At 47.1% G+C, this 18,709-nt stretch overlaps 1 protein-coding gene across 1 annotated transcript in view; it reads left to right on the plus strand.

Moving 5' to 3' along the window:
• The window catches only part of LOC146835053 (vitamin D3 hydroxylase-associated protein-like), a 411,367-nt gene that overhangs the window by 108,026 nt on the left and 284,632 nt on the right, over positions 1–18,709 (plus strand). Inside the window, exon 3 of the mRNA XM_085602722.1 lies at positions 3,402–3,545. Coding sequence (XP_085458848.1) covers positions 3,402–3,545 — 144 coding nt within the window. The remainder of the gene's footprint in view (positions 1–3,401; positions 3,546–18,709) is intronic.

Below are 18,709 nucleotides of genomic sequence, written 5' to 3' on the forward strand. Positions count from 1 at the left end.
ACTGCCTCTGTTCCTCTCAGAACCTGCAGAGATCAGCTGCGGGGTGCCCCAGGGCTCCTCCTGAGCCCCATCCTTTTCAACATCTACATGGCCCTCCTCGCAGTCATCGTCAGAAACCACAGACTCAACATCGTCTTCTATGCCAATGACACCCAGTTGATCCTCTCCTTCACCAACGAACCCACAGCCGCCAGAATTAACTTTCACGGGATGAAGGCCGTTGCCACCTTGATGAAAGACAGCTGCTTCAAGCTCAACTCGGACAAGACTGAAAGTACTCAAAGGATTAATTGTAGCCCCTCGGAAGGCTGGGGACCCCCTGAAGGGTTGGGCCCCGCTAGGGCCTCAGGGACTTAAGGGGCCTGGGTTACGCCCTGATGACATTTCTGTAATACAGAATACTCTACAACCGATTGCCTATTTTTGGTGGCAATGAAAATGAGATCGTTTTGCTTCTACTGATGTGTGATTCGATAATGAAACATGCTGAGGGTCTTTGAACCAGCTCCTCTTTGCTGCCTCGTCCGCAAGTCTCCCTTTTAACACCTTGCTCTGCCGCTTTTGCCCGCCTCTCATTTCGCCTGCCTTACTCTACCTGGCTTGCATTGGTGGTTTGCCTTGCTATCTCTTAGTTTTGCTCTACTGTATTCTGCATTTTCTGTTGTTTTCCTTGCTGTAAGATTCGTTTTATGGTGCACTGTTGTCTCTAAATGGTTTGCCTAGCTGTTCCATTGTTTTGTTCTACTGTGTTCTGCATTTTTGTTATTTGCCTCGCTGTAACTTTCTTTGTGCCTGTTGTCTGCAATAAATATCTTTCCCCCGGCTGTGTTCTTTTTCTTGCTCGTGCCGCTCTTTCCCATCCATTTGCTTCCTGCTTCTCAACCCCACTTGCCCCACCCACCATCACCCAGCACACCTCCTTCCTTACAGGACCTACTTAATGGAGGCCGCAGCTTGGTCATGCTGCCTGAGCGCCACAGGCAAGCCCGTCTGCGCCTGTTCGTTCCTGGACCACTCCCAACACCAGGAACCCTGGATCTCCTGTCCCTCGCAGATATACCGCCACCAAGCTCTGAGCCCCGGACCCCAGACTCCGGAACAATAACTGCTGCACCTCTTCACGATCAATGATAGCTCCTTTTGCCTGCCACCACTGTCTCTTCTCCTGCAACACCAAAGCACCAGTGTGTACGACAACTACCACCACGCTGACCATGACTGCGTCAGAACAACTCCATTGCCTCCTGCTCAATGTCTGATCACTCTGCAAGCATGCCTCCTAGATCTGGGATATCTTAACCTCCCTCACTCCTGGTGTCATCTTCCTCACTGAGATCTGGCTCAACCCTGCATCTGCTCCTGACATTGCCTCAGCAACCCCCAATGGCTACAAGACCGCACACTTGGACCGCATCAACAAACACAGAGGTGGAATCCCCATCATCCACAACGAAGTCATCCACTGCACCACCACCGCAGACAACACCACCCCGATCATGGAACACCTCAACTTCCAACTCAAAACTGACAGCAAATCCACCATCAGAGGCCACGCCCAAGTTTTTGCAATGTCATCCCCGAATTAATCACACCCCTCACCATCGACTGAAAACACGACATGATTTATGAAGCGCGACAATGGGTTGCAGTTTATGCCAGTGTAGTAAGCTCACCCCCCTCTATTTATTAGTGAGTCACACTCTGTTGCGCTGTGCGCCATTGTAGGAGGTGGATTTCTCCTGGATACAATGGCTGCAACACCCTGTTGTGCAGTGTGCCCTTATAGTAAGCTGGGCCATCTTATATTTTAATAATGTGCAAAACTACTGCACTGTGTAGTAAGCTGGATACCCTGCATTTAATGACGTCCCACACTCTGGTGCAGTGTGTGCAAGTGTAGCAAGCTGGATCCCATGTAATTAATGTAGGTTGGATCCCCTGAAATTGATGGCGTCCCGCACACTGCTGCAGTGCACTAGACTGGATCCCCTTGTATTTGAGGGTGTGCAGCTCTGTGTTGCAGTCTCTGCCAGTGCAGTAGGCTGGATGCCTAGAATGTAATGGAGCCCCACACTCTGCTGCAGTGCACTAGGCTGGATCCCCTTGTATTTGATTGTGTCAGAGGTGCAACTAGAGCTAAATTTCGGTGGAGCTAAGAAAATACTTCGGAGGGGGGCTAATTCTTCAAGCAATAGGCAGAGTGGAGCTGCAGGGGCTTCTAAGAAAGGGTGAAAGACAACAAAGCCTCATTAACAAGCAAATGGTCTTTTAAAGACATGTGAAGTACTCGGGTGCGGCTGTGTGCCCTGGAAGCTGTCTCAGCCGGGCTGACACACACAACGGGGGGGGGTGGGGGAGGCAGGGGCTTTGAAGCCCTTTGTGCCCAATGGGCATTGCGTGCCTCGATGGTGTGCAGCAATGTGTTGCAGTCTCTGCTAGCGCAGTAGACTGGATGCCTTGAATTTAATGTCGTCCCACACTCTGTTGCACTGTCAACGTTGTACTAGGCCGGGTCCCCTGTATGTAATGGCTGCAACACTCTTGTGCTGTGCACCGTTGTACTAGGCCGGGTCCCCTGTATATAATGGCTGCAGCACTCTTGTGCTGTGCACCGTTGTACTAGGCCGGGTCCCCTGTATGTAATGGCGTCCCACACTCTGTTGCACTGTGCACCGTTGTACTAGGCCGGGTCCCCTGTATGTAATGGCTGCAGCACTCTTGTGCTGTGCACCGTTGTACTAGGCCGGGTCCCCTGTATGTAATGGCTGCAGCACTTTTGTGCTGTGCACCGTTGTACTAGGCCGGGTCCCCTGTATGTAATGGCGTCCCACACTCTGTTGCCCTGTGCACCGTTGTACTAGGCAGGGTCCCCTGTATGTAATGGCTGCAACACTCTTGTGCTGTGCACCTGTGTAACAGGCTCGATCCCTGGTATGTGATGGCTGCCACACCCTGCTCTGTTGTGAGGGTGCAGTAGGTGAGGAACACTCCGTTGGGTGCCATGCCCAGGCCAGCCCCCCTGCATCTGATGCACACGGAGGAGTTTGGAGCACCTTGCACAGTCTGGGGGCACAGAGAAAGGCCAGACCAATGTATGCCGTGTTCCACCCCACCTCTCCAGCAGAGGCAGCAGCGAGCCTCAAATCTGAACTCCACCCGCACAGCAGGGGTTAAAGATGGGTGATTACAAATGAATGTGGTTATCTCTCATTTACCTTCTGGTGTATTATCCAGTTACAGCTGGTGTCTGGTGGTCCTTGCTCTAATGAGGCACTAGGGTTTCTGTCCACAGCTAAACGTCACAGGACTACAAAAATCTGTAGAATGATGGCAGCTCAAGGCGGGCTGAACGAACAGTTTGTGTTTCTAATAAATGTACCCCTTATTTACCTTTCTTTCAGGCCTTGGAGGTGAACAAGGAAGTGAACTGTTTGACAGATTTTCTACAGGAATGCGAGTCTCAGGTTCGGGAACTCAAATCAAAGGCTGAGAAGGGGCCGCTTTACGGAATACCATTCAGCATCAAGCAGTCCATTCCTTGCAAGGTATTCCATATATATTTGTATTTACTTTTTATCAAAATGTGCATCACTTTCTTAATTTTCAAAAAAACGCTCAAAAGACTAGATTGTTATGCTTTACTGTTAGATAGTGTTTGAATTATGTATTTATTCATACGTGCATTCAATTTATGAGGCTCTAACTTTGTCTGATATTTTTAAAAATGTTCTCTAAAAGTGGTAACAATCATCAATGGATGAGAAATGTGTTCTACATACTGAAATGGAGCTATAACTAGGCATTTGGAGAAATTTCTCAATTTCTCCTTTGGGGAAATTTCTCGAAATGCCGAAAACATGCTAAATTACCATGAATATGCAAATGCTGATTTGGCTTTTCGCACAATTTCTAGCTCACAATGCATCCCTCTGTTCTTTTCCAACACGAGAACGCATTTACATCTAAAAGAAAATAGCGTAAACAAAATAGCATGAAAGGCGAACCAAAGCCGCTTTTGTTCGGTTTGTTCTGATTCTTCCTGCCATGCGATTTTTACTCAGCTGAATTCTCAATTACACAGTGTGGTGTAGTGGGATAATTTCAGGTTTTTTGTGTAGCAATCATGACGCGAAATACGGAAAACTACCCGAGATTACCCCAGCGTCAATAAAACTGCTCTTGGGCTGAGCTATGTGCGTCTGTTACAGTGATGGTTTTAGTACATTGTGAGCTTCAGATTCACATTCATACAGATGTTTACATTTTAGTCTATGTTTCCTTACCATACACCAATGAGGGTCTCTTAGGCACTGATTATAAGGAGGGCAGAAAGCAATGAGGTATTTACTGAATGCCAATAATATCAGATATCCCTCGCTGCTGCTGGAGCAAAGTCACCGAAGACCAGCTAACCACCACCCTCGCCCAGAGCCCACCCACCGACCCCACTGACCCTGACACCGCCGCTCGCAACCTCAGACAGTGGATCGACGACTGCACCAACACCCTTGCCCCTATCAAGAAACCCTCCAACAGACACAGCAGCAAGTAAGCCAGCTGGTTCACCTAGGACCTCCAGGCCTCCAAGTAAACCTGCCGAAAACTAGAGAAGAAATGGCACCGTGAACAGACACCGGAAAGCTACGCAGCCCACAAGAACGCCACCCGCAGACACCATCACCTCATCAGATCTGCCAAAAGGGCCTCCTTCAAAGACCGCCTAGACGACAACACACACAACAGCAAAGAGCTCTTCAACATCGTGAAGGAACTCTCCAACCCCAGCTCCAACACCAACGACATCCCACCTTGGCAAGACCTGAGCGACTCCCTTGCCACCTTCTTCCATTGAAAGATCACAGACATCCACGACAGCTTCAACGTCATGACCGCCCCAACAGCCACTGAGACCTCCGTCCCCATGGCCACCATCCGCAGCGATCCCCTGCTCTCCTGGACCAACATAAACGATGACGACACCATCAAAATCATGAACACCATCCACTCCGGATCTCCGTCAGACCCATGCCCACACCACATCTTCAATAAAGCCAGCACCAACATCGCACCCCATCTCCAGAAAGCCATCACCATCTCCTTCAAGACAGCGACCTTCCCAGAGAGCTGGAAGCATGCCGAGATGAACGCCTTACCCCAAAAAACCAAGGGCGACCATAAGGACCTCAAGAACTTCCGGCCCATCTCCCTGCTCCCGTTCCCGGTGAAGGTAATCGAGAAGACAGTCAACAGACAATTGACCCACTACCTCGAGGAGAACAGCATCCTGGACCCGTCCCAGTCCGTGTTCCACAGCAACCACAGCAGCGAAACTGCCCTCATCGCTGCCAGCGTCCTGCTGGACAACGGCGAAACCGCGGCCCTCATCCTCCTGGACCTGTCAGCCGCCTTCAACACTGTCTGCCACCACACCCTACGCACACGCCTCCACGACGCTGGGATCCGAGACAAGGCTCTGGACTGGACCACCTCCTTCCTCTCTGGCAGAACCCAGAGCGTCCGCCACCCCCCTTTCCGCTCCGAAGCCACCGAGATCATCTGCGGCGTACCCCAGGGCTCATCCCTCAGCCCGACATTGTTCAACATCTACATAGCACCGCTCGCCCACATCGCCTGACTGCATGACCTCAACATCATCTCCTACGCCGACGACACCCAGCTGATCCTATCCCTCACCAAGGACCCCCTCACCGCCAAAACCAACCTCCACGAAGGAATGAAAGCCGTCGCCGAGTGGATGAAGAACAGCCACCTGAAGCTAAACTCGGATAAGACAGAAGTCCTCATCCTCGGCTCCACCCCCTCGGCCTGGGACGACTCCTGGTGGCCGACCGCACTGGGAACAGCACCAACACCCACCGACCACACACGCAACCTGGGGTTCATCCTGGACTCTACTCTCTCCATGGCAAAACAGGGCAACGCCGTCTCGTTCTCCTGCTTCAACAACCTCTGCATGCTCCGCAAGATCTACAGGTGGATCCCCACCGAAACAAGAAGAGCGGTCACCCAGGCCCTCGTCAACAGCAGGTTAGACTATGGAAACGCCCTCTATGCAGGAGCCTCGACCAAACTCCTGAAATGACTACAACGCATTCAGAACGCCTCTGCACGCCTGATCCTCGACATCCCTCGCCACAGCCACATCACACCCCACCTGAGAGATCTGCACTGGCTCCCCGTCAACAAGAGGATCACCTTCAAGCTCCTCACCCATGCACACAAGGCACTCCACATCACCGGACCAGCATACTTTAACAGACGACTCACCTTCTACACCCCCAACCGCCAGCTCCGCTCTGCCGACCTCGCCCTCGTCCCCCGCATCCAGAGAGCGACCTCCGGCAGCAGATCGTTCTCCCACCTCGGCGGCAGATCGTTCTCCCACCTCGCCGCCAAGACCTGGAACACCCTCCCCATCCTCCTACGGCAGACCAGGACCTGCTAACCTTCAGAAGACTTCTCAAGACCTGGCTATTCGAGCAGTAGCAGCATCCCCCCCCATTGCCTTGAGACCCCCATGGGTGAGTAGAGCACTTTACAAATGTTTTGATTGATTGACTGATATTCCAAATTTCGGCCCAGAGCGAGGCACAACATGCAAATTAAATACTTATCATGCCAAAATCCGTATGTTTGGTTTTTTTACCAAGCTTTTTCCACCAATACCAATCCACCATTAATCCTTTGAGTTCGGAGTAGCGTGCTGCTCGCCAAATAGCGCTTCAATGTCTCATCGGGGGTAGTAAGTGCTATATAAATGCAATTGCAACAAGTTTCGCAAGGTTTTAGCTAGCAAAATCTGTTGGGCAGAATGAGGGTCCGATGATTAAACCACAACTTGTAATTCTGATCTCTGCACAAACCCCTGTTTCATCCAAAGGCTTCAGGACCTTTAGGTCGAGCTAGACAGTGCATGTGCTGTCTCTTTGAGACCTACTGTAATTACTCAGTGGGCATCCACAGCTATAAGTATGAGGCGAAAAACACAGACTTTAGGTCAACAAAGACCATATACAGGCGGCCCTTCTCCATTACCACCATCTTCTAATATATTGTGCACAAGCAAAAGATTTGGTCTTTTGGGCTAGTCGTCTGGTGGAACCCTGCTTGCAGATCTTTATGAATTTTGTTCTCAATAGCCCAGTCTGTCAGTTTCCCCAAAATCTGACGGCAGAAGAGCTTCTGCAACCCATCAAGTAGGCTGATAGGCCTGTAGTTACAGAGATCTTCTTGTCAGCTCTTCTTTTGGAAAGGGAAAATCTCAGCAGATTGCCAGGATTTTGGGAACGGACCACCCTCTAAGATAGATTTTGAGAGCAGATTAAGATATGGGCTCCATATAAGTGGTACTGAAGCAAACAAGTCACCTGGAATACGTTCTCTGAGACTATGGCCGACAAAATTCAAAGAGACTCTTTAAAAGATATTAGAAGAGGGCATATTGTTGTATTGGGTTTAATTGATCCTTGATCTAATACATCACCTGGGATCTTTCCGGTTTTTGAATAATGCCTTTAAAAGTGGGCAACCCTTATCTGAGGCTGAAGTTGAAAGTTGATTTCAAATGTATTATAGTGGCCTCCATGGGCAAGAATATTCCAGAATGACTTGTTGTCACCTGCTCTAAGTGTGTTTACCAAATCACGCCATAGTTCTTCCCAACCTTTTCTAGCTTTGACCAGCCCGTCCTTATAGTTTCTTCTGGCCAATGAAATTTACTCACGATTATTGGCTTTGATAGATTTGATTAGAGTGGCCTTGGCACGTCTACACTGTCTACTATACCACGGATGTTTAGGTCTCTTTTTAGGTGCACTTTTAAATTCCCTAATTAGTAATTCATGTAAGTGATCAAACAAGTGATTGTGATACTTCAATAAAGGATTTACGCCTTCTCCAGAGGGGCCAATACCATTCATGATCTCAAATGTTTTAGCCACTTTGTTGTAAACTTGAGCCATTAGGTTAGGTTGCACAGATATTTAAGACCGCTTTAGGGCCTTCTTGTTGTTTGAAAAATTATGTTTCTATTGGAAACTTAGAATTATGGACATTGCGATTTGGTAGCAGATACCCCTTTAATTATTAGAAGTAATACATTATGATCACTGTCACTTCGATCTTAGAGTTGCATGTCTTCCATATGCAGTCACAGTTGTAGATATAGGAAGGTATAATCAATTCTGCTAGATTGGTTGAGCCTCTTGAACATATGGGCACTTACTATGCCCAAAGGGGATCTACCATTGCAGGCTCAAGGCCATGACTCATTCTAAGCCCCAATAGTTGGGTGGATAGTGTGGACCATCTTTTTGATGAAGTAAGATTTAACCGTGGGATTCCCCATTCAGCGTCTTCCTCCTCCGTTATGCCCAACTCAGAATCGTTGCATGGCTCAAAGGTAACATTAAAGTCACTGGCAAATATCAAGGAACCCCTTAGTGAAAGATGATCAATAAAATGCTCAAGGGTAGTAAGAATGATAAATTCCTTGTTTTGCCCATTAATCATATAATAAACATTCAAAATATAAAGGTGCTTATCATCTACCAAGCTAATTAGTAAACCAAGTATGTCAGGGAAATTTAGAGGGAGCCTCCTGATTCTGCAGTTAAATGTGATTTTGACCCATATTTCTAGTCCTGCAGCAGGCCGCCCTGATTCCTGTGAAATTTCTTCACAACAAACGCCTGTGAAGCCCGACCTGTGGACCAGCTCCACACTCCGGGATTCTTGGAATAAACAGATATCAAAAGAATCAATAAAATTCCCCCAGTCGGATTTAATTATGTGGATTTAAGACTGACAATGTTCCAAAAAAAGGCGCTCCACTTATCATGAGTGGTCACAAACTGAATGGAACTAAATTGATTAAGTTCATGCATGCAGAGTAAGTCTTCTATTACCATGACATGGTGCAGAGTCTCTGGTAACTTTGTGTTGATGTTGGACAGCTTGATGAGTATTGGCCCTCACCGAAGGAGAGTTGTACTTTAAACAAATGTTTGTAATCGCCAGGCAAGGAAACCAAACCTCCAATGCAATTAGCTCATTTACCAGATCCCATGATAAAAAGCAAAAGTTCATTTCAACATGATCATATACATCACCACTTGTTTCACAGCACGTGGCCCTCTCTGTGTCTAGGCAGAATAATGAAGGGTATTTGTAAACATTCCGGATCCAGTGAATCACATTATTGATCACAGATTCACTGTCTTTTATTGGCTTCTAGGTAGCCTAGGTACCTTATGCGTATATATTTAACTCCACCCAAGTCATTTCCACATGCCCGTGGGGTTTTAAAAGCAGCTCTATTAGACAAAAGCAGAGAGCTGGTACTGCTTGGAATTATACACATTAGTGGTGACTGGCCGAGCCACCGCATCAAACAAAATACATTCAACGTCCCATTTCCTTTGGCAAAAGAGTGAGATCTTCCATGCAAAGAAGGAGGAAGAATTCTGGGGGAAGCCATACTGCCCCGGATGTTAGGAACTTCCCTTGTGGGAGAAGCTGTGGTTGCTATTGCACTCAGGAGGACTAAGCGGCTGCTGCCCTCAGAAGGTGGGGAGCAGCGATTGGTTATAGAAACTTGGTTTCCATTGTTCAAAAACGGTTTGAAGTGAGGATGTAACCGAACCAATTGCTCCAGCAGAGGGGTGAATGTCGAAAATTGAATTTTTAGTAGCTGGACCTGCGTCTTAAGCTCCATGAACTCTGCCTTGAGGACGCTCACAGCTTGGAGTGAGTCTCAGTTCATGAAAGCTTGTTGCGTGAATCTGTTGAAGGTAGGAGGGGGCAGCTAGATGTGTCAGGATCGCAGGGAACAGGAGGTTCCTGCACCCTCAGGGCAGGGAAGCGATTGTCACAAGCCACTGTCACTTCATAGGGGGCCCCACAGGAGCAGTTTCACAAACGGTCTCAATTTGGGAAGCTCCATCAAAACACACTCATTTGTGACAATGGGGAGTGTGCCAGCCTGGGGTTAGGAGCGGCTCCTCTGTTATGGGGGAGGAGCATCGCCCTACTGGAAAATAAAATGATATATAACCATTTTATTATGATTTTATTTTTTATCACTGCCAGCCGAGGTTAGGGCGGGGCCATCCTTCTGAGCGTCACACATTAGGGAGGAGTGTTGGGCACTTGTAAGCGCGCATGTCTGTTTGGCCGGCCATCTTAGGCTGGCCAAACAGACATACGCACTCCTGTTTCTCCAACCCAGGTGTGATGAAACAGCTAGTTTGGAGAAAAGCCCCAGGATCCCTGGGCCTGAGCGAGCATAAAGTCAGCCCGCTCAGGCCAATCACAGCGCTGCTCTCATGATAGTATTACCAGCATGAGAGAAGCGCTGTGATTGCCCCTGGGAGCCTGTGCAGTGTGACCAGCGTCTGTAGAGAAGCACCGAGGTGGCGGGCGTAGGGACAGGTATGTGTTTTTTAAATTATTTTCCCCTCTCCCTCCCTGCGCGTTCCGTTGCCTCGCCACACCAAAATTGGAGTAGCCACTACTGCTGGGGGCAATAAGATTTGCATGGTTTGGCAGTCTTTTTACTAAATATTTTGGCAAGGAATTTTCCTTTTTCTCTAGATCCAGGAGATAATGTAGAAGTAGAAGAGGCTGGCTTTAAAATTGTCTCAACTTTGTCAATCAGTTTGTTAATTCCTGTTCTTGTTAAATGGATATTTGTAAAGTGCGCAGCTACTCAATCGAGTGTCCCGGAGCTGAGGCGTGATGACGACATTAGCTGTGTGCTGTGACAACCAGGTTGAATCTTATTGCTGGAATAACCAGGTTTTCAATGACTTCCTTAAACCCAAGGAGGTCCTGCATCAGTCTTAGTTCCAGTGTTCCACAATTGAGCCGCTTGTCTATCCATGCTCGGTGGTATTTGGGGGTGCATGCCAACTGAAGTGTTGAGGACCTTAATGTATGGTGAGGGCAGTAAAACTGGACTCTCTTCCTGATGTACACGGCACCTATGCCGTGGAGAGCCTTAAAAGCCAGGACCATGGCCTTAAAATGGATCCTCTTGCGGACTGGTAGCCAATGTAGGGATTTCAACTACGTGGACATCCGTTCTCTTGGGCCAAGCATGAGTGTTGCTCTGGCTGCTGCGTTCTGGATCACCTGCAGCCTTGTCAATAGCTACTCCGGTAACCCTAGGTACAGTCCATTTACGTAGTCCAACCTGGAGACTATCAGTGCTTGGTCTACCGTTTTCCTGTGAGTAATGGGCAGGAGAGGCAAAAACTGCTTTAGCATTTTCAACATGCCAAAGCAGGATCCAACACCGGCCTGAATCTATGCCTGCAGGGAGAGATTCTCGTCCAGCATCACCCCTAAATTTGTCACTGTTTTTATGGAAGTTGTAGGAGGAGACATATCAGCTGGCCGCCAGTTACGTCACACGTTTCTGGGGGGGTGGCCGAAGAAGATGAGCTCCGACTTTTCAGGATTGCATTTAAGCTGAGTAGACTGGAGCCAGGAGAACACTTCTGTTAAGCAGGAGTTAATCATATCTCCTTTAAAATCTGTGTCTTTATCGTAGGTGAAGCGCAGCTGCGTATCGTCCGCATACGATACAATTTTAGCTCCGTGCCCCTCGGCCAGAGTCGTTAAGGAGGCCATATGTATATTAAAAAGAGTGGGGCTCAAAATTGAGCCCTGAGGGACTCCCACCTCCAAAGGGGGGATAGGGGTAGCAAAAGGCGGGGTCCAAACTGTTTGCGGGAGAGCCTTTTGAAAGGAGGCAAACTAGTTGAGTACCGTACTCCCAAAACCGCACTCCTGAAGTCTCAACAGGGGTCGGTCATGGGGGACGGTATCGAAGGCCGCAGATAAGTCCAATAATATCAGAACGGCCTTGTCACCGTGTTGCTGTTGGTAGACTGTGGAGAAGTGTGGCTCAATGATTAGAGCGGCAGACCCTGATGGAGGTTTAGCCTGGGACCAGGGTTCAATTCCCCGCCTCGGCGGGTCTTGGGCTCAAAAATTCCACGGACCTGATAATTCTCGCCTCGGTGCCATTCCAATCATGGAGTCCCACTCTGCAACTCTGGGCAATAGCTTGCTTAATCTCCACAACGGCCCCCACAACGCTAAGGATGCCTGGCCTCCACTTTGGGGGTGCCCAGGAGTGGACACCTCACTGGGGAAGCCAGGATGGGTTCCACAGCAGTATTCGTACAAGCGCCTTGAGACCCTTGCGGGTGAGTAGTGCGCTATACAAGTATCAATTTACATTTACATTACTGTTTAGTTGCTTTTTTATGAGGATGCCCCAATAGGGATCTATAAAGCCTTTCTTTTCTCCATTTTCTTTAAGAAGGAAGAGCAAAAGAGACTTAATGCTCCCACTTCTGTGCTGAAATACGAAGTGGAGGAAAATGGAGGCTAATATTGATAAAACAGCAAACAAAAAAAATAGAAAATTGAACACAGGTTTAAGATCCTACCACAGGATAGCTTTTTCACAGACCAGCAAGCTCTATGGGGGATCTCGGGGGCGTACCTTTTAGATCGAGCCAACTGCCAGGGGGTGGCCCAGCCTCCTTTGCCAAGGTTCATCTCGCTCTGCAGTTAGGCTGAGCAGGACTTAAAGGGCCTGGCCCCGCATCCTGACACCGGTGATAGTGGGCTAAAAGTCCTGCCGCCCGTCAGCTTCACAGTGCGTCATTATTCCTAGATACACACATTCACGCATTTTAATGTGTCCATCATCTACCATCACCTAAGCACACATATCCATCAACCACCCAAGCACATATCCATTCACCCATCCACACCCATGCATTCATCCATCAACCCACAACAAAGTATTGATTTATCAATTCAAATATGTAAGCATCAGCTATGTAACCATAGCCACATCCATTCATCAAAAATTGTAAGTAAAAACAACAATCTTTGCTTCTATACAAGACACCCACAGAGCTAAGAATCCACAGATGCATCCTTTCAACATCCATCTGTGGCTTCATGTGCCCATATTTGTTTTGTCTGACTGTGTTTGTGTGTGCACATATGGGTATTTTCTGTGTGGCAATGTGTGACTATAAGTGTATTTTAGGTGTGCATCCAAACATATGTCACCTGGTCATTACAACAAAGAATACACACACCAAACACAAGTCTTACTTGTTTGCGTTACCAGTGCTTGTTTTAGAGCTTCGTATCACAGTTTTCGCAATTTCTATGTGTCAAGAATAATCATTTCTACTGTTACCTAATTTCATGATACTCTGTTAAAGTATTATCATTTTTTGTGAGCGTTGTCTCGGATTCCCAAAAAATAGCATCGACCTTCTCTGCAAAGGTTAAGCAAGGTATTCTTATATCAGCTTTCCGTCCTATTTAAAAAAAAAAAAAACATTTGAAGAGATATATATCCCCAGACAACATTTAGCGTTATCTGCCAGACCTGGCTGCAGTCCATGGCAGCAGGGTCAGAGCCATGTGTGAAGCTTGTAGTCAGGAGGGGGCCCTAAAAGAGTGAGGCCTGAGTACCTGCTCACTTTGTTCGGTTTTAAAACTTCCCTGTAACAAACTCCCTGCAACTTGAGAAACCTTCTGCAGCGGCTCCGCGCACCATCGGATGGGGGAGGCTGGATACATGTCCCAGAGCATTCATCAACAGCAGGGAAAGCTAGTCTGGCATTCTCCACCCCCACCCTTCGCTGCAGTGACTAGCAGAGCCTTTCTATTTCTGTAATTCCTGCACACATTTCCATTTTACCTAAACATAGCTGCAGCTGTCCCAGACCCTTGCACTCTGTCCTGTCCCTTCCTTTCTTCTTAACACAGTGACACCGATGCAGAACAGCCCTCCCTTTACTCCTGGGATATGTGCCAAGGTCACGGCAGCTGCAGCACGGATACAACATGTGTGTGTGTGTAAGTGTTAGATCTATAGCGTGGACCTAGCTAAAGGGCAGCAGGACACTGCACACGGTCAAATGCCTATATATAGTCAAAAAAGTGGGAGGAGCTAGAGTGATAGTCAAATATTACGAAAAAAATAGAATATTGAAAAAAGGAGCAACACTTTCTAGGAGTCCGAGAGCATCAGAGAGCCTCGCTCTACCCAGGGTCTTCATGAGCCCAAAGCAGCTCCGAATACTCAGCTGCCAAGTTATTCCCCATTCTAGTCAGACGTGCCCCGGCATTTAGGTCAATAATACTTTGGCCACTGGATTCAGAGAGCCCATGCTAATGAAGATAAAAGAGCAACTACTTACTAGCTCTCGATTTCAATCCGCTGTTGACAAGAAACAAAAACGTGGATGGTTGAATCACACATAATATGGGGCCACTTGATGGCTAGGAAAGGTGGGAACACTTCTTTTTCTAATCCACACTCCACATCCTAAAACTTGAATATAGAAAAAACATTGGCAGTACCAATTGGTCTCACCTGCGCTCACAGTCTTGGAATGGGTTTCCTGTTTAAGAAAGTTAATTCAAAGATGACGGATGTGCACATGTGTTGTGACGCACGTGTTCCTAATGACATGTTTGCGTGTGTGCGTCATGACTCATGTCTGTGCTTGGACCCCGCCTTGGGTGGGCAGTTTTAATTGACCTATTTAACCATGTTAGACGGGTGAATAAAATTAATTAAAAACAGGTTATAAAAGTCATGCAAAGAGTGGAAAAGGAAAGCGAGTTGCCGGGCAGCGTTTTGCAGCTGGCAGGCAATCCTAAGCAATAAATCAAAATAAAAACACACACCAGGAAGGGAATGGGAAACTGGTCAGGAGGTGGAAAGTATCAGGGAGTGGTGATGGGGCAGGGGGGTGGGGAGGAGAGGGTCCGAGCAAATATACAAATTCCCTCCAATGGAGTGCTTAAGCCAACACAAAAGTGTCCCCTCAAGTAATCAGTGAAAGGACACGAATCATCCAATTAGAACACTTAGTTCAACCTCCTCTGTGAGACAAACACAAGAATAAGGAGTAAAGCTATTGAATCAGGAGCAGACAACTGAGCTAAACAAAACCCTATCTCGTCATGAGCAGGGCTGACCCAAACCCCACTCAAACTGTTATTTATTGAAAAAGATGTCTCCCTATACACAGCTAAATACTATATATCTGAGACCTATAATGTTTTGACCTAATGCAAGTGATGTTAGTGTTTTTATACAGATACTCATGGAACAAGCACAATAATCCTGCTCATTTTGTAGTCCCACAAACATGGGAGCCTGCCTACCTGATATGTACTTTCTCAGGAAATGAGTATGGTCTAGTGCTTGTATGTGTCCCTTATGACCTGGGAATTAGGTAGGGAATGAAGGTATCCCCGGGATTGGCCTAATGAAGGTCACTATGGAGGTTATTTGCTTACCACCAGCTATTTAGCCATTATGTTTAACCTCTACATAAAAAGCTCATTTCTTATCATTCTTGTGTTAAACAACCAGCTTTCTTATCATTTGCATCTCCTGAAAGTAAACTAATTCATTTGATTGAAATAATAAATAATGCATAAATGGCATGTTGCACCAGTCAACATATGCAAAAAGTAGGATAAAATTGCACCAGTACCACACAAATTGTGCAATCTGTAATATCAGTGTAGATTGTTCAGCACCACCTGTGTAAACCAGCCTATTCATTTTGCTTTTAAAAATAATGCTGGCTCTCAGCATATTAGCAGTACTTTAAGCATGTTTGCAAATGCTCAATACAAACCCTAGTAGTTCATCCTTAGAACCTACTTTTCATCTTTATGGACCCTGGTGCCTCTGCTCTTGCAGACAGAGGGCAGGGAACCAATCTGGTAACACCCTCGTAGTGCTATCTGTCCGGCCCAAGACGGCTCTCCTTGAGCCAGACTACAGTAAGGTTACCCCCCACACCAGATGATCTGGGCCCCACAACCACACAATGGTTATTTTTTGCATTGCAAAGAGCTCCCCTGTCAACCCAGGGCAGTAGCCCACATTGATGGAGCACTTCTAGTAATATGAAGTTGGGGCTTTTGGTGAAGCATGCCACCTCTCGCCAAGTGAGGCCTTTCATCCCTAAACCTGCAATATTTCGATTCAATATAATGATATTGCATGATCCTTGATTTATTACCCCCATGGGCACCAATTGTTTATCTTGCATCTTGATTCTCTGCAAAAAACACAGCATGTATACAATCTCTACATGTAGGACAGAGAACAGCATGAACAAGGCCACAGCGTCCATTCAGGCAATCGGGCGAGGAGCGCTCCTACACTCCATCCACTCTTCAAGCAGGTTGTGATCTTGTAACAGGGTTGCTGAACTCTCACATGCATCACCACCCCAGCGCAGAGCAGAAATATGTCTGTGTTGTGAGGGATGTGAATGGAAGTCTGGCATAATGAAAACACTATGGGGCTTTATCACAAACTGCATTGTTTAGTACATTTTGAAGTACTACGAAGCATACAATAATATGCAATTCACAAACACGTGCCTCGGCCTATTCCTCTGTCAAAGTTATAATTAGAAACTGCTGAAATTAATTACACAACATTTAGTAGGAAGCTAGACCTTGGACCCAAAAGCGTGCTTTTTCCGTCCCGCCTAGCATTGCAGTGCATGCGCTGCTCGCTTTGCGAGGCATGCTGTATTAGGGTATTTTTTTAGATATGGTGTGGAAGACCCGCCCATATTTTTCATTGGCTGGCGTCATCATCCATGATAAACGCTGGCTTCTGATTGATAATGAGGCTTCTTAGTCCCTCCTTGTTACCGCCCTGTCTCCTTTCAGGACCGCCCATCAGGACTGGATGTTTTACTTGTGGCGCTACACGGTCTCCATGAGTCAGTAAACACTCTTTTTTTTTTTTTTGTCATTTGCAGCGCGGTCTTCTTTCACTTTAGGGACCATGCTTGTTTATTTAATTAATTTGTATTTATTTAATGAATTTGCCACGCTAGCCGTTTCACTTTTGCAGCCACGCTTGTTATTTTTAAATGAAGGGGAGGGGTTTACGTTGCAGGCGCACCAAGCATGTTTGCGCATTTTTGTTGGGGTTAGGCTAGCAAGGTCATGTACATAAACTACACATTGCTGTCGAACAGCTGTTTAGAAGTATATAGGTAGGTCGAGCCGAAAATGATATTATAAACATGCCTTAAGACGTCTTGAATATGTTAAAATTGGTGTTTTTTTCCTGCGGTGATTAAAAGCTGAGTCAGCATTTTTGGACGGACGACTCGTGACTCAGACACTTACGCAACTTACAGCCGGGGTTCTCTGACTAAAATGTATGAGTGAGTTTGAAAGCGTCTCAAATTTGCATGCAATTCGTCAAATGACAACATTTCATAAAAGAGAGAAAAGCGTTGCTCTGAGCTCGTGGAAGAAGCACCCGCGCACCAGTGAGAGGTACCTGACCTGATGTGATGTTTGGCAGCCTGCTCAGCGAACTCCAAATTTGAAGCCTGTGATCTCTACTGATGACGGTTAAAGAACCAGAAACGCGTGTCTAGAGATCAGCACCATCTGCGCCAACTCTGGCGAAACACTCGTAAATATTTTTGCAAAGTAAGCAACATGAAACTGCATTTACCATAATGCCAGGGGCAACCTTGCTGGGAGGAGAAGCGGTGTGCTCCCACCCCTGTTCCTGTTTCAAAGCACTTCCGTGAGTCATTGAGCTGACAAGCTCATGGAAGAAGCACCCGCGCGCCAGTGAGAGGTCCCTGACCTGATGTGATGTTTGGCAGCCTACTCAGCGAACCCCAAATTTGAAGCCTGTAATCTCTACTGATGACGGTTAAAGAACCAGAAACACGTGTCTAGAGATCAGCACCATCTGCGCCAACTCTGGCGAAACACTCTTAAATATTTTAGCAAAGTAAGCAACATGAGACTGCATTTACCATAATGCCAGAGGCAACCTTGCTGGGAGGAGAAGCGGTGTGCTCCCACCCCTGTTCCTGTCGCTCTGTTGTTTTGTTTGGACAAATATGGTCTTCCTGTGTACCCCTTCAAAAGCCAATGTGAATCACACACATTAGAGCCACACTACCGCATCTATTGTCTGCTTTTATTTTTTACCATAAGTACTTTTCCCACTTAGTGTGTCATTCATTCATTCCTTGAAGTACCACGGAAGTAAATAAAGTAGCGCGCACACACGGAGCCGCGTGCAAATTACAAATGACTGCCATTGATTGATGTGGTAACTGCTGCGTAGGGAGCGCCGTTCAAAGACTCTTTCCGACCTTTGCTTACTACTCAATATCGGGTTACTTGAGCGCCTGGGGGCTCTTCTCGCGAGACAGGGCTGCATTGTGCCGGCCAAGATAAGCTGAAAAGATTAGCGCCGATGACACAATAGTGTTGTTGCGCACACAAATGCAAGGTAGGGTGCTGTCATCTGTCTTAGGCAGACCGCTATCACCTTGTTTCACCTTCCAGATGCTGTTTGACATGCCTCGCTGCCCAAACAATATCAAAGAAGAAGAGGAGGAGGACAACGAGGCCGCACTGACCCCTCCCCCCCTTGAAGAGGAAAATGAAAGCATCACTGTGGTCCGTGCTAGTCACTGGCGTACTTGTGGCATTCAGGACTGTCACTAATAGCCATAATACGAGATATGCGTAACTTCGTGGAAAACATATACAGACATAATTCTTACCTTAAGTGTAACATAAAAACAAGGTATTTTCACGGTATTAGCTGTGAAAGGTA

The sequence above is a fragment of the Triturus cristatus genome, chromosome 4_2 (assembly GCF_964204655.1).
Source record: "Triturus cristatus chromosome 4_2, aTriCri1.1, whole genome shotgun sequence".
Taxonomy (NCBI): Eukaryota; Metazoa; Chordata; class Amphibia; order Caudata; family Salamandridae; genus Triturus; species Triturus cristatus.